The sequence below is a fragment of the Pelmatolapia mariae genome, linkage group LG6, assembly GCF_036321145.2.
Source record: "Pelmatolapia mariae isolate MD_Pm_ZW linkage group LG6, Pm_UMD_F_2, whole genome shotgun sequence".
In the NCBI taxonomy this organism is placed as follows: Eukaryota; Metazoa; Chordata; class Actinopteri; order Cichliformes; family Cichlidae; genus Pelmatolapia; species Pelmatolapia mariae.
Genome location: NC_086232.1, coordinates 17,275,688 through 17,291,806, shown reverse-complemented (window position 1 = coordinate 17,291,806; position 16,119 = coordinate 17,275,688). Strand labels below are relative to the sequence as shown.

General features: G+C 40.3%; 1 protein-coding gene across 4 annotated transcripts in view; it reads left to right on the top strand.

Annotated features, from left to right (window-relative positions):
• The window catches only part of tll1 (tolloid-like 1), a 58,798-nt gene that overhangs the window by 25,597 nt on the left and 17,082 nt on the right, over positions 1 to 16,119 (top strand). For all 4 annotated transcript variants that reach the window (XM_063476038.1, XM_063476039.1, XM_063476036.1 and 1 more), the window contains exons 8-17: positions 392 to 497; positions 1,682 to 1,806; positions 5,324 to 5,439; positions 5,710 to 5,812; positions 7,888 to 8,004; positions 8,247 to 8,392; positions 8,802 to 8,997; positions 9,099 to 9,224; positions 11,438 to 11,598; positions 11,712 to 11,892. In XM_063476038.1, the coding sequence (XP_063332108.1) occupies positions 392 to 497; positions 1,682 to 1,806; positions 5,324 to 5,439; positions 5,710 to 5,812; positions 7,888 to 8,004; positions 8,247 to 8,392; positions 8,802 to 8,997; positions 9,099 to 9,224; positions 11,438 to 11,598; positions 11,712 to 11,892 (1,377 nt within the window). The remainder of the gene's footprint in view (positions 1 to 391; positions 498 to 1,681; positions 1,807 to 5,323; positions 5,440 to 5,709; positions 5,813 to 7,887; positions 8,005 to 8,246; positions 8,393 to 8,801; positions 8,998 to 9,098; positions 9,225 to 11,437; positions 11,599 to 11,711; positions 11,893 to 16,119) is intronic.

The following is a 16,119-nucleotide window of genomic DNA, read 5'->3' as shown; positions in this document are numbered from 1 at the left end:
TCACCAGTCTGTCACTTCTGCTCAAACACACCTCTCTGCACCACAGTGTAATCTGACAGGTGTGAAATCAAATCACACAGCAGTATCTCAGACCTGACCCATGGCTTTATTTAGAAGCAAATCAGAGCTTTCACCAATTTTGCTCTGCTGGACTTTAAGTATTTGAATAAAAACCCCAGGATACCCTTTCTGTTCACATTTAGTCTTTTTATTTTTTTTATAGATGTGTTGCGCAGGCTGTTTGCTTGTGCACTTATGAAAGCAAACTAAGTAGTTACAGTCTGACTGTTGATAAAACTAAAACCTCCTCATGCTGCTACATCTGCATGTGTGCAAATATTTGTACGTATGTGTGTGTTTGTACGGCGTGCGTGGAATTTCTGGTTCCCAGGCCAGGAATATAACTTCCTCAAGATGGAGCCAGGGGAGGTGAACTCTCTTGGGGAGCCATATGATTTTGATAGCATCATGCACTACGCCAGGAACACCTTCTCACGGTAAGCAGTGGTTTGAATTTCAAAAATTTTGATATGCCAAGATTGATTTTGTTATTAACAGTAAAGTCTGGGCTTTTTCTGTGTTGTGCTGTTGTTGTTTTGTTTGGTTTTATTATGTTAGCTCCAGTCTGTCTTTCCGTGCGCAAACATCAGCTATGCATAAATTAAACACTCTACCTGACTTACATAGTAACACAACAAGAAACACTGTGAACCAGCGTGGGTATAATTGCCAATTAACAATTTTTAGGTGTCCTGCCCACATGTCAAAAGCTTCTTTCTCACATGATCTCTACATAACGTCAGGAGAATCAGGTTGGGACCCTGTCCAAAGTTGATCTTTTTCACATGCAGTACACAGCAGGAAATAGTTCCCACTGCCATAAATGCTCCGTTTGATTCAGGAGATGCTGCTGCTGGAGGCAGCAGGACACAGAGCTCTAGCTTTGGAACCACCTGATTGCACAATTCTTACATCTGTTCAGCTGGGCATCATACATTGCTTACACTAGGTAGCTGGCAGGCTAAAGCTTGTTTAATGTCCAGTCTGATTGCTGCGCAAGTTTATGATGTCAAATGAACCTCAGAGGGGCGTCTAGAAAAGTGCATGAGTGAAAATGGCAAACTCTATTGTAACGCAAACTATTTTCACCTGTCATTACCCTGCTCTCTTCTTCAATATGTCATGTATTTCATACTGTTTGTTTTTGCTTTGCAACTTGATTTTTATGATTTGCTTTGCATTTGAAGCATATTTGTGCCCTACTGAGCTGTGCTTGTGTTGACTTTGACAACTATAGCACATTTACTTCATCTGAAATCGGATGTGTTTACATGATGCAGTGAAGCTGATGGAAGCCTTTCAGAATTAAGAAATCTTTTCCAATTTTTTTTATACATCTGCACCATTTAAAATGGTGAAAAAAGTTTGGATTTGGCAGCAGAAAGTGTCATGGGTTTACTTTACATTTTTTCCGACTGAGGATGCGTTTTAATCTGCGCCATACCCGCTTATATAAGCCCTCCCATTCCCCAGTCAGCTCCATTGCATGTGTTAGAGAAAATGCAAAACTGCAATGGTGGGGTGATAAGTGTTTGCTTGTCCATACTGTTAGATTGTTGTGTAATTTTACTGATGTGTTGCAATGACATATTACATGTTGTCTCTTTTCTCTTCCCTGAAGCGGGATGTTCCTCGACACCATCCTTCCATCCAGAGATGAAAATGGGGTCCGGCCTGCAATTGGTCAGCGGACCAGGCTCAGTAAAGGAGACATTGCACAGGCAAGAAAGCTGTATAGATGTCCAGGTACAGATGCTTTTACTTTCAGTCTGCAGTGTGTCTGTGCATGTTTGTTGTGTGTCAGTGAATGTGAGTGCTGTCGTCATAGCGCGTACACAAAAAAATTACTTCTGTTTATCTGCTTACGTCTTTGGCGTAAGACTGACCCGGCCCTCCATCCTCCAGGGTCTGGACATGAAATTGAGTAATATGTTTTGTCTTTTCATGTGATGCTTCCCTCCATTTTTTCGGCGTCTTTTTCTCACACACACACATTTCAAGTGCACGCCCGTGCTTGTCTGGCGTTCCTCTGGTCCCCGGTGAGTCGTTCTAATGTGATCTGGATCTGTTCTCACAATGAAGTGCAGCGATGTCACAAAGGCTTATAACTGCAAATGATGCCATTACTTTTGACCACATATGAAAACACACAGATGCACAAACACACAGTTATGTCCCCAAGTCTATGAGGCATCATCAGTTCAGCCAGCTAACGTCAAAATCGTCACCCGGGCCTGGGTGTGAGGTCTGACGAGTATGCATGCCAACAGTTTAAACAATTTAAACTGTTGGCATGGCGTTGGTCATTTCCATTACGTGTACTGTTCTCACAAATTGACATTGCAAAATCAATGCGTATCTCTAAAGCAAAAGAGTCAGCATTACAGACAGAAGAGCTGCTCTGGTTTCATTGTAGAAACACAGTAAAATTTACTGATCCTTTAATGATCCTATTTCTGCACCTGCACCTGGATATCTATTAAACTGTTAAGTGCAGTGTGTTATTGTGCAATTTGCAACAGCACACTAAAGTCCAGCTATATATGCTGGCAAACTTCAGCTATAGCAGGTATGTGATGAAAGTACTGTGGAGTAGTTGGCTGAATAACTGAACACTGAACACAATAAGCTCTGTGTTTCATGATCTACTGAGTGTGGGACACAATAAATGACATATTTAAATAAAACCACCGTATTATTATATTAATGTATGTATTCTGTTAGTATATTACTGTTGACATATACAGTACTGTGGAAAAGTTGTGATTTGCTCTTCATTTCTTTGCATTTTGCTTCCAGGGAGCCAGTTTAAGGAGAAATTAGAAATATTTTTTTATTTAAAAAATAATTTAAAATTATTTTTAATTTCTTTCAAAGATTTATTTTATTGGACATTAGCTGCTTTTTAACAACCCATTTTTAGTCCAGTCTGTGTACTTGACCATTTTCAGAGGAATCATGTTGGTTAATTCACTTAAAACTGATCTATTAATCATTTAAGCATAAAATGTGCCTTAGCACATGTCCTATGTCTTTATTTCAATTTATGAAGAAATGCCAATGATAACACAGTTTGAGTTCAGATTGTGTTTTAAGGCATAAAATAGTATTTTTGCACTAATAACGTGCTAATTAAAAACATAAGCTGAAAACTTGGTGTGCAGTGTGTCCCTAAATAATTTGAGGAAACTGAATAAGTAGAGGACAGAAAAAGAAAATAAAAAAAAGTATCTGAAACTCATGGATTCACTAAATAGTAATATAAAAAATCCAGCAAAGAGCTGACACAGGACCTGCAGCTGGACCTTTAGTTGATCCATCTACCCAGTCTCACCAGAAATGCTCTCAGTTGAAGGATGGCTGTCAGGAAGCCATTCTTAAGGAAGGGAAATGGAGAGAAAAGGCTGATGTTTGCCAAATTACACAAGAACTGGAATGAAAGTCAGTGGTAACAGGTCTTATGGATTGATGAATTCAAATGTGTTTCATCCCCAAGTCTATGACGTGTCAAACAATTCAGCCAACTAATGTGAAATTTGTCACTCGGGCCTACTTAAGACGTGTGAGATCTGACCTGTGCGTGTGCCAGCAGTTTACACAGAACCACAACGGATGGCGGTGGTCATTTGATGTAAGCGTCATCTCACAAATTTAAAGGACCGGTGCACACACTACACAAGATTCAGAGCTGCATATGCCATACCTACATGTAAATGCAGTCTCATTTGGGGTGGCTGTGGCTCAGGTGGTAGAGCAGATCAGCTACTGATCGGAAGGTCGGTGGTTTGATTCTTGGCTTCCCCGATCTGCATGTCAAGTATCCTTGGGCAAGATACTAACCCCAAATTGCCCTCTGATGCGTTCATCGGAGTACGAATGTATGTGAATGCAGGTTAGTTTGCACTGTGTTTAGAAGTGCTTGTACGAATGGGTGAATGAGGCATGTTGTATAGAGCGCTTTGAGTACTCCGGGAGAGTAGAAAAGCGCTATATAAGAATCAGTCCGTTCCATTTACCATTCATTTACTGATACACCTGAACACACATATATTACAGTTTAAAAGACATCAAACTAACTTAATCTAACTCTAATGATCAACATAGGAGGCAAAGTTGATCTGTAAGCAAAATTCACAACAGAACACTTTCAGTCATGGATCGGCCTCCCCAGAGCCGGGAGCTCAACATTACTGAAGCAGCATCATTCTGACAGAGAACAGAACAAAAGGCAGCCAACATTCAAAGCTTTGAATGTCCTGCAAGAATGCTGGAGAACTATTCCTACTTGAAGAAATTACTAGAAAGCTGCCAAAGAGGGTTCAGGCTGTGTTGAAGAAAAAGCTGGTCACACCAAATACTGACATTCAACCTCATTATAACAGTACACACCAAGCACCTATTTCCTATTTTCCTAGCAAAATATCAAGAAATGATGGGTGGCTCAGTACTATATGCATACATACCATTAATAATTTTGATTGTCTATAGTGAGCGAGTCTGTGTTAGTGGGTCTCAGCTGGAAACAGATACAACTTCAGCCTTATAAGGTCATATTTGAGTGATACCATATTCACTGACAGATGAACAGAGCCCCAGGGCATTGTGGGGGGAAAACAGCATGCATCATGGGATTGGAGGGGCACATTTGGCTAACCTCCTTTTGAAAGAGAGCGACAGCACTGAACTCAAGATGACTGATAAAGAGAGAAAAGCAGCGGGTTCGTTTTTCCATTCAGCCCTGTTGTTCTTTTCCTATGTGATGAATTAAAAGTTTGCCACTTCTATTCACTTACAGTCAGTGACTTTACTACTGAGGAATGTTTAATTCTGCTAAACGGTGAAAGGGCTTCATGACTGAGGTTGGACCTCACATGCACACGGATGCACACAGGGACAAAAAAATGTAGCCTCCTACATGCAAAACTGAAAGAAGCCAAAAGCAACACGGAACGCGAGTTTGTTTCTACGTCAGAAATAATGTCTAACAGTTTCCATATGGATGCATCAGATAATATACACATAAATGGCTCACAAACAGAGCATGTCTGATGCTATTGTTTTGAATAAATAGCCTGAAACATATTTACTTAAAATGGCAGTTAAAAACGTTTTGTGCAGGTTGAGAGTAATAATAAATATGAGAGCCATGTGTTCTTTAGTAATGTACCGATTGTAAACCATCAGTACAAAGCTGAAAAGACTGCACACGATGGCAGGGTTTGCCACAAAAATTTAACTCCATTTGTGTGTGTGTGTATTGCAGCATGCGGGGAGACGCTCCAAGAGTCAACAGGCAACTTCTCATCTCCTGGTTACCCCAATGGATACCCTTCATACACACACTGTGTCTGGAGAATATCTGTCACACCCGGAGAAAAGGTGCGCACATACACACATGCATGCGCACACACACACATGCATGCGCACACACTCAGTAGCACCCTACAGTGTAGTGAATGTGCATGCAAAGCCAATAAAAAATAAGCAACCTCTGCCAGAGTGACTGGATATTGATTAAGTCTTAACACCGCAGGTAGGTCATTCTTCCTGTCCCCTCACTCTCCTTATCTTCAATGAACAGATCTGTATTAAACCTACTAAACACATTTTTGCTGTTGTTGTTGCTTTTCCATATTTTTGCTCTGCCAGATTGTTCTGAACTTCACCACCATGGATCTGTACAAAAGCAGTCTGTGCTGGTATGACTACATCGAAGTTCGAGATGGATACTGGAGGAAAGCTCCGCTGCTTGGTAAGATCAAGAGGCAGAAAGCGGGCTGACTGCCTTAAAATTAATTACTCTATTACTCCCTGACTAAGTTAATGAGTAACTTCACTCCTATTTTTAGCTTGTGGCAGCTCACTTTTCCTCCACTCCACTTAGCTTTTAAAACTCCGAGATTAAGAAGTAGGAGCAATTTTCTAAAATAGATAACAGGCTTTTTAACTCCTCTTGACTCATTTAATTGCTCTTAAGGCTGTGTTAGGATTGACAACTGCGCTAATTGTATACATCAACGCAATCTGCACTAACACACATAATGGTGTTAGGGATATGAGCGAGAAATCCATGCCAGGAAATACAGGTGAAAGTTGATGAGATAACAAGATGCTTCACAGCTGTTTAAACTCCTCTGAGGCAAAAGTATTGCAGCGGCAATATAGTTTTCTCTTCTTGTCTTCATGCTTCCACAGTATGCTGTTGTATTACAACACACATATGTGCAGACACACTATAGTGCACTCTGCTTACACAGTGTGAATGCCTGTACATTCTAAGTGGCAGATGACTTTATTTTTTTTCTGCCAGCTGCAGCGATCGCACTGAAATGAATGAGGAGGCTGTAACAGTGTCATGTTGTCAGCTAGTGCTGGGCGATATGACGATATATATCGTGTGGATGATAGAAAAGTGTCTATTGTGCCATTTGTCTTCTATCGTTTCTATCGTTTCTGACCCGAATTTTATAAATTATTACATAAAATATATCATTAACCCTTTACAACCGGTCGGAGCAGGCACACTCCGTTTTCCCTAACTATTTTTAAATCCCTGTAGAACTGTAACCACGTAAGGTAGCGCAATAATGTTTTTTTTTTGCATATGAAACCGTAGGGGTTGTACTTACATCTTATTCCATTAGCTTGCCCTAGGTCATGGTTTCTTTCCACATATAGCTTTGCAAAAATTGCATAAAAAGCACTTCCAGCAACAAAAACATAATATTCCAGAAACAGGCTTTGCCGATCTGATCAGCTGTTCATAACACTTCCTACATTGGAATATAAGTCACGAACTATCGCATGTCCGCCATTACCTGCCCGAAACCGGAAGTGACGTCATTTTCGCGGAAGATGTAGTTTTTTAAGCTTCAAAGCCTATGTTGGTGTTTTTAAAAGTCATGTTTGACTTTATGCTTTTCTGTATCGTTTCTGGGATGCTTAGAAGTCAAATTACACTGTTGGAAATAGTTTATTTTGATGCACATGCTGTGTTTTTGCAAATTTGCATTTATTTATTTTCATTTTTCCTGTAGTATATAAAAATTTGTGTATCTCAAAAATAAAACTATGAAGACACTCAAAATAAATTTCTCGTGGTTGGAAACTATTTTGTGCAACTTTTTTGTATTTACAGTTTTGAGGGATAAGCCTCTTAAATTTCTCTACCTAGAAAATGTAAAAATGTATGTTAAAAAAAAAAAAAGATTTTCAATTTTTTGTAGTTTATTGCACTTTTTTGCAATTTATGTAGTTACTATGGACTTAATGCATACATAATATTAAAATTTGGGCTATAACGGTTGTATTGATGTATAGCAACTTGAAATGCTCCCACAAATGGCACTACAGCATGTAAAATGTAAAGATAAGCTCTGGCGGACTTGGTTCTATGGTAGATCTTAAAGGGTTAAATAGCCTGTGCAAATATATTAGTGTTGTCTTCTCACTATACATACTCTTAACTTTATGCAAGAGAAAATAAAGTATAAAAAAAATGATATTTTTCGCAAAGAAACTCAGTCTTGTGGTTTTGCAACATGGTGCTGCTTTACGTGCACCCGGATTTGCGACATGCTTTACGGTAACTCAAAACAAAGACTGCACCCTCTCCACTCGCTGTTTACAGACTGCATACTTTCCAGATGACCACAGGTCAGGTGGTATATCGTGATATATATCGTTATCGTGATATAAAATAATTCATATCGTGATAAATATTTTTTCCATATCGCCCAGCACTATTGTCAGCTGTGAGTTGCATTGCCCCAGCAGTCATTAAATGAGGCGACTTAAAGGGTTTGCTTTTGCATGTGTGTTTCACAGGCAGGTTTTGCGGAGATAAAGTTCCCGACGTCTTGATTTCAACTGATAGCAGGATGTGGATTGAGTTCCGCAGCAGCAGCAACTGGGTAGGAAAAGGCTTCGCTGCCATTTACGAAGGTAAACGCCTTCATTCAAACAAACTAACAAATAAAAGCATTCGTACACTTGAATCCTGAGACCTTAAATAATTACTGTGAATAATAATTCCAGCCTGTGAATTTGGTGACCTTGTGTGCTCTGTGAGTTATCTCGGGGCTTTCATTATTCATAGTGTACACAGACTGTGTTTCAGGTGTCTTTAGTCAGTGCAGCTGATGCACACCCAACCTTTCTCTCTCCTCTCGTCTTCCCCGGTGCAGCGATCTGTGGAGGGGAAATCACCAAGGACTCAGGGCAGATTCAGTCTCCCAATTATCCTGATGACTACAGACCCTCCAAAGAGTGTGTGTGGAGGATCGCTGTATCTGAGGGATACAACGTTGGGCTCAGCTTCCAGGCCTTCGAGGTGACTCACTCCTTTTGTGTGTGTGTGCCTTTCTGTGCATGCATTTATGTGTATCCCGTGCTTGTGCTTAGGAATGTCTGGGTCAAATTTCACGCTTGTAGAGCTGCTAAGAAGTTAATAAATGTAGTGGTGCATGCATGTGTGTGTCTGTGTGAGTGTGCAGAGACACGCAGCAGGCGGCGGAGGATTAGTTTTGTAGTTTGAATGCTGTTGAAATGTCAGGTTGCTAAACGACTCAATCTGACTCCACATGGGTAAGGTCAAAGGTCGTGTTTTCAGTGAAGCTTAGATTAAGAGGGAAAAATGAGCCACGATGCAGGGAGACGATTAAGCACGAGCCGTGATTCGATGTAAAAAACACAATGTTTCGCGTATCTCACTGTTTTTGTTTTGCATACATCTGGTGCAGATCGAGAGGCACGACAGCTGCGCTTACGATTACCTGGAAGTTCGGGACGGCCCGCTCGAAACGAGCCCTCTGATTGGGCGATTCTGTGGCTACGACAAACCCGAGGACGTGCGCTCTACCTCACACACGCTGTGGATGAAGTTTGTCTCAGATGGGACTGTAAACAAGGCCGGCTTTGCTGCTAACTTTTTCAAAGGTGTGTGTGTGACTATGAGAAAAAGAGAAGCTGTGCGTCAGTTGATTGTGTTTTCACAAAGCATTTGTTATGCACTCTGACGTGTGTGTGTGTGTTTTCAGAGGATGATGAGTGTGCCAAGCCAGACAATGGTGGATGTGAACAGAGGTGTGTAAACACTCTCGGCAGCTTCAAGTGTGCCTGTGACCCAGGTTATGAACTAGCCCCTGACAAGAAGAGCTGTGAAGGTAACAGTTAGTATGTGTGCCTGGCACGTTGCATTCCTGCATCTATGTGCATTCCTCTGTATTGTGTTTCTGTAGGATGTGAATGTTACTTGGCAAAATAAACTAAAAAACATCCGAACGGCCGCCGTCAACAGGAAAAAAACATCTTTCTGACTCATGGCCACATGCTTTGCCCTGTAATCCCTCAAGATTACTCTGTAATGAGCCACATATTGAAACAAATGAACAAACCACTTCTGAGAGTGAAGGAAATTAAAGCTATTCTAGTGAAATTAACTTAAATTGATGCCTTTCAGTATTTCTTCAGAGAAGTAGCCACATTTTTGTACACATCTGGTGGTCAAAAGACAGTCAGGAGAGTCTTAGATGAGGGCAGGTGTTTTGTGAGTAGCCTATAAAGTCACGCATGTTGTTACACAACATGCACAGATAAAGATGCCCGCTAATTAGTGCTAACATATAAATTAAATTAAAATACTACTAGATTACACTCAGTGAAAGAAACTGGACTTCTTGGTCAGGCTGTTAGCACAGTGATTCACACAACAAGGAATATTATTTATCAGATAATTCCCTTGAGAGTATTCCGACAGCTTCCAAACACAGCTAAGAGGCATTTCAGAGTTTTAAATTAAAAACGGTGAAGCCTCAAACAGACCCTGCCCCTAATAACACGAAAAGCAGTGAGTTAAAATAAAGCACAGTTTTGATTAAGAAGAAAAATAGCTTTAGAGACTGAAGCTGTTATTTGTATCAGGGCGTAAACCTGGGTATTTCTGTGGTAAAGGTTTTGGGTGGGGACTGACCAGAATTTGTGGAACTGCAGGTGTTTGTAATGCAGTGACTCTCCGGGGTAGAGACATGCAGCTCTCCTAATGACTTTGAAGTTTACGCCTCTTTAGTTTAGGTTTTGGACTACGGGTGCTTGAAAGTAGCTGTCATAAAAGAGAGACAATAATGAAACATTTTTATATTTAAGGTACCTAGATGACTCATTGCTAATTTATACAGTGATTAGCATGCATGAAAACGATCCTCCTTAAAAATTGCTAGTCGATTGTATTGAGAATTTGATCAGTTTTTTCTCTAGTCTGTGTTAACCAGCAAAGATGAAAATGTAATGAAACATCCTTTTAATTTTTGGAGCATTTCAAAATGTGGAAGGTTAAACTGTTAGAGTAAAATCAAATGGTCTGACACCTGATGCATGCTCACCTTGGGCTAGCTAGCTATAGCATTCTTAATATAAGATTTGATAATAGCATAACAGCGTTGCTGTTGCCTTATAATTAGTTACATCAATACCATATTTCCTCTAATAGTAACTGACCTTTTTTTAAAAACAAAAAACAAAAAACACTCAGACGCTTAAGGTTAACCTGTCATTTTTAAAAAAAATCCTGCTGTTGAAGGAAGTGAAATCATGTCATGTTGTAGTAGTTGTAACAGTGACCAAAACATCATTTCACTTCTGTTTGGCACTGAAGATTCCTGGTGCTTCGTACTAAAGCATATACAGTTGTGCTTAGAAGTTTACTTACATTCATCATGGGCATAAATACCACGACAAATGGATCTAAGAATGAACTTTAATGGTTTTTAATGATTTCTTTCTGTTCTATTTTTCTTTTTCTTTTAAAAATACAGGGTGTATAAGTTTGAATTTATTTTGCAGTTTCTCCAATCCACACTGGGTCAAAAGCAAACATACGGGATCAAATATATAATTGGTTAAATATCTCTTTGCAAGCTGCACCTTGACAAAACACTTTTAGTAGCCATCAACAAGCTTCTGGCATGATTCTGGCTAGATAGATGATTACTCTTTTTGGCAAAATTGATAGATTTCCTTTAAATTGGTTGGTTGGTTTGGGAAAGCTGTTCCAGAAGCTTAATATTAGCCTGCTTTCTTCATTAAAAAACCTGTGGAATGATCCCAGGTGTGTCTGGGATCATTTTCCTGTTGGAACACCCAGTTGTACCCAAGTTTCAATTGTCTACATCCTGATTGTAGGTAACATTGAAGAGTTTGGAGGTAGTCCTGCTTCTTCATTATTCCATCCTCTTTTTGCAATGTCCCAGTACCACTGGCAGCAAAACAGCCCCAGACAATGATGGTGCCACTACCGTGCTTCACAGTTAGTACAAAGGTCTTAGATTTGAAAGCCCTCCAAACATTGTTTTCTGAACTGCTTACACCTGTGTGTTTCCAGCGGCATGTGGTGGTCTTCTATCAAAGTTAAATGGGACCATTAGCACACCTGGCTGGCCTAAAGAGTACCCACCCAACAAAAACTGCGTGTGGCAGGTGGTGGCGCCCACTCAGTATCGCATCTCCATGCAGTTTGAAGCTTTCGAGCTTGAAGGCAACGAGGTGAGTGTGTCTATGTATTTGTATGCAACATTTCAGTGAGAGAGAAAGGAAGCAGGTAAAAATAGCAGCTACCTCGTGAATGTTTGTTACAAGAGCCTTGCCTGTTTGTTTAGGTGTGTAAATACGACTACGTAGAAGTGCGGAGCGGCCTTTCATCCGACTCTAAGCTGCATGGTAAATACTGTGGTACCGAGGTCCCGGAGGTCATCACCTCTCAGTACAACAACATGAGGATTGAGTTCAAGTCGGACAACACCGTTTCTAAGAAAGGCTTTAAAGCTCACTTCTTCTCAGGTAAAACACACGTGTGACTCGGCGTGTGTGAGACTGTGTGTCAGGCCTGTTTTTTACTGGAATGTCGGGAGTCTTCAAATAAGATGGACACAGGAGAAGTGGATTATGGTGCAGGGGCGGTTTCTGGTATTTCATGCTCGGCACCACTGGAATTCAGTCACACTGCCAGAAACTCATGCCGAACACTGATCCTCCCCTTCTGCAAACATTTTAACCTTTGAAGCTGGCAGCCGTTTCAGTGTTTAGACTAACGAGACATATCAGTCTTAAGGTGAGATGCACACAGGAGAAATAAGAGAGATTAGTCAGAATTAGCCATGTATTGTGTTAAAGTTTACCATTTATGTTGCACTCACCAAAAAATCTGGATTGCTTAGATTGTTTAGATTAGGTAAGTAAAACACTCGCTTAGAAAAAAGCTGAAAGACACTGCTACTGATATCTAAGCCATCACTGACTGTGCCGCAGAGATTTAAGTAACAGTGTAATGTCCAGAGCAGAAGAAGTGGCTTTAGGAGGCATTATCACTCTTGTAAACACTCTTGTTTGAGCATCTACATGCCTCATTTTGTATCCCCATCTCCCTCTGCTGTGAATTCATTTAAGGTTGTTTGCATGGTTTAGTATTAGGTGAAATGTTCATGTGTATGCAGAGCTGTTTGCATATTTGTCTGTTTTTGTTTTTGTTTTCATGCTGCCTCCACCTGCTCTCTGGCTTCCTCCACTCACCCTGCTCTCTGCCCTCTCTCCCTCAGACAGACTGGCACAGTGTCAGGAGCGTATGTTTGTGTTTGAGTCGTGCCAGGACGTAACGCGCGTCAGTTCAACTCGTGGTCATGTCGGCACCAAGCTGGCAATCTCATCAAAGGTCAGAGGTAACATGACCTCACAATCGGGATTGATCTCTGATTGGCTCTGGTCAATTAAGGGAATGGATAGATCCCACTTTATTGATGTGGATCCTTTCTTTATCCATTCTGCTCCAGAAGGAAACGTTCTGTGTCCCAGTTTTGTACGAAATATTGATAAAATCTATGATTCGGTGGACTAAAATTGTGATAATATGGAGTTATGAGATGTTATTCTACAACTTTCTGTCATCCAAATTAAAGCTCCCAACTAGGCTTTAAATGAAAACCCTTAAAAAATTATTAAGTAAATAATGGAATTACCCATAATGAATGTGTAGTTATTGTTTTATGTCACACAGTGTTTGCATGATAGCTAATATGGAAAAAAGTAATGAAGAAGAAGTGGTGAGTTTGATCAATTTACAGGTTCTAAAATATTCAGCAAATAAATGTACTATATGGCTACTTATTGTTTATGAAAAGTAATATACACTACATGCCAAAAACAAGTCATCACCTGGTTAACTAAGCAAACTAAGACTTACACTAGATAATTACTGCAGTGATTACTATGTTTTGGATGGTAACAAGTTATTTAACCATAACTGATGCTGTGAGGAGCTTAACCAACCATGTTAGAAGACATATCCTGTGGTTGTGAAAAACATGTTACTGTTTTTCAGAAGGATTGAAAGGGTTATTGGTTTGCATCAGGCAAATAAAACAAATATGGAGATTGCTGAACCTAGTAACATTAGGTTTACACATTATTAAAGACCTTGAAGTATAATGGAGAGCCATCATCTTCACCGAAGAAGTGTGGCTCCAGTTTGCTGAAGACCATAATGACTGGACTCTGGAACAATGAAAGTAGGACAGTGATGCGAGTAAGAGGAGAGGCAAATTAAGCAATACTCCCTACTGCCTACTGTACCAGCCTCTGGCTACAGTCCTATGATCTGGGTTTGGTTCAGTTGGTCAGGTCTCGATTCAGCAGCGTAATGTGGCCCTGCAAAAAATGAGGTTAGTTGAGTACCTGAATACACTGAGCGGTCAGGTTTTTCCATCAGCGGATTTTTACTTCCTTGTTGGTAGTTCCAAGATGACAATGCCAAGATTCATCAGGCTCTAAGAGTAAAAGAGCGGTTTGGGAAGCATGACACATCACTCTTTGGCTTGGTAATCACAGAGTGCAGACCTTAATCCCATTAAGAATGTTGGGGATGCGCTGGAAAAGACTCTCCCATCATCAATACAGGAGAAAAATATCCAAGTCTGGATGGAAATGAATGTGGTGACAGTGCAAACGGAAACAACACCCCTCAAATCTGTGCCATCAAAGCTGGCCAAAAGAAATATAGCATGCATGATGTGAAAAAACTTTTTATTATCCAAAATGTTTAAGTATTGTCACCATCATGTATTTTTATAAATCCAGGTCATGATTATCTAAGTTGATTTTGTTTTAACTGCAATCTCAAAGACAGTCTTAAACAGTATGAAATTGGGACACAGCCCGGTTTTCAACTAAAAATACAACAAATGTTCCCCGCTTGCCATTTCAGGGAGAAATTTGTTGGATGTTATGATACAGATTTCTCTTTTTTACTCAAACAATTTACTACAAACTAAAAGAGAAAATCAGGACAGTTTAAACTTCAGAGGAAGAAAAGCTGTTAACTGCATTCAACTAACCTGCAGCACACCTTTAACACACAGCTAAACAGTTCAGTGGGGCAGGCTTGCAAAAGGAAATTACTCAGATACGAATAATGTGCGTACTTGTGTGTTAAAAGCTGCTGTGTGGCTCAGTTACTGTCAGAAGCTTTTAGGGATAGCTTTTGGTTGGTGAACAGCCAGCAGCTTTAGGGAGGTCCCCTCAGCCTCCCACATACTACTAATCCGTGTCCGTGTGTGTGTGTGTGTGTGTGTGTGTGTGTGTGTGTGTGTGTGTGTGTGTGTGTGTGTGTGTGTGTGTGTGTATGTGTGTGTGTGTGTGTGTTTGCCCGTGTGCGTGTGGACATTTTGTGCTTGACCTGAAGACAGCTACAATGAACACTGTGTAGCATCGACCGCAAAGCTTCTTAGCCTGTGATAGGGTGAGACTGAGCCCACAATAGCACTGTAATACCACAGCAGACACAGACAAACACACACGGAGAAAGAGAGCGGGAGAGAGAGAGGATTTAGTGGTTTCATTAAAAGCAGATCTAGTTTAATTCACAAGCTCCAAAGTTGAAGTGAGACTCGGCGTCTGTGTCTAATCTCACATCTCTTTATAGGAATCTGTTTCTCTCTCACAGTCACAAACACTCTGTGCTCCCACACTCTCCCCATACGTCCTCTGTCTTCCTGTGCGGTCTGCGATCCATCCTCACCTCCTCTGCCTCTTTCTGTCTCCGCGCTTAACGTGGCAACCCCGAGCAGAGCGAACCTTCCGTTGCTTCTTCCGCCTCCACCCGGGATTCAGCCTCACCAAAGTCTTTGTTATCACCCAGCCCATCCTGTGGTGAATCCAAGTGGTTAGAGGACTCCACAAATTGAGTATGAGGGAGAGAAAATGATTGGGAAGTGAGTTTGTTTTTGGACTTTAAAACGTTTCCACCTTTAACCTGCAACCGGATCAATTTGATCAAACTCTGCGCCAAGCCAAACATTTTACTATAACACAAACAATCTGTGTCTGTTTACCTAAAAACTCCTCTTACATGATCGGGAGTGGTGCAAACAACATTGGTACACAAGTACATCTTAAGTCCTGAAGGTTCTCATCTATATCAGACATTATGATGTCATCATGTTGCTAGTTACCAAGAGGATAAAATAATCCATTTGCAGCTTTTATGCATCTATAACACCTAAAGGCACTGTATCATTGACATTTCACAACAATAACTAATTTCTAATTTATAGCAACAAATTGATTGATGCTTGATATATTCATCAACATCATCATGTTACCTAGCAACCACATAACAATGGACTAAAAGATGAACAGACCAAACAATACTGTAGCATGCGCATTTACTTGGTGTTCAAACTTATACAATCTTATTTTAAAATTCTAGCAGATTCCCAAAACATTTGCAAGACACCACATGTTCACTCTGAATTTTGAGGTAATGTGTATTGAATGATAAAACAAACTTTTTAATTTATATTAACATTGTGAATAATTTTTTATATTTTGAGTCTTTTACTCAGTGCAACCAATATGTAGCTCCAATAATAATCTAACATAATTATTTAGTATATGATGGGATTTTATTTCCTGTGTAACCTACCATGTAAAGTACCATGGTGGGGTATAAACATAAATACAGAGGCTTTAATGTTCCAAAAGTGACTAAGACAGAAGTTTTTATTGGATTCTGAC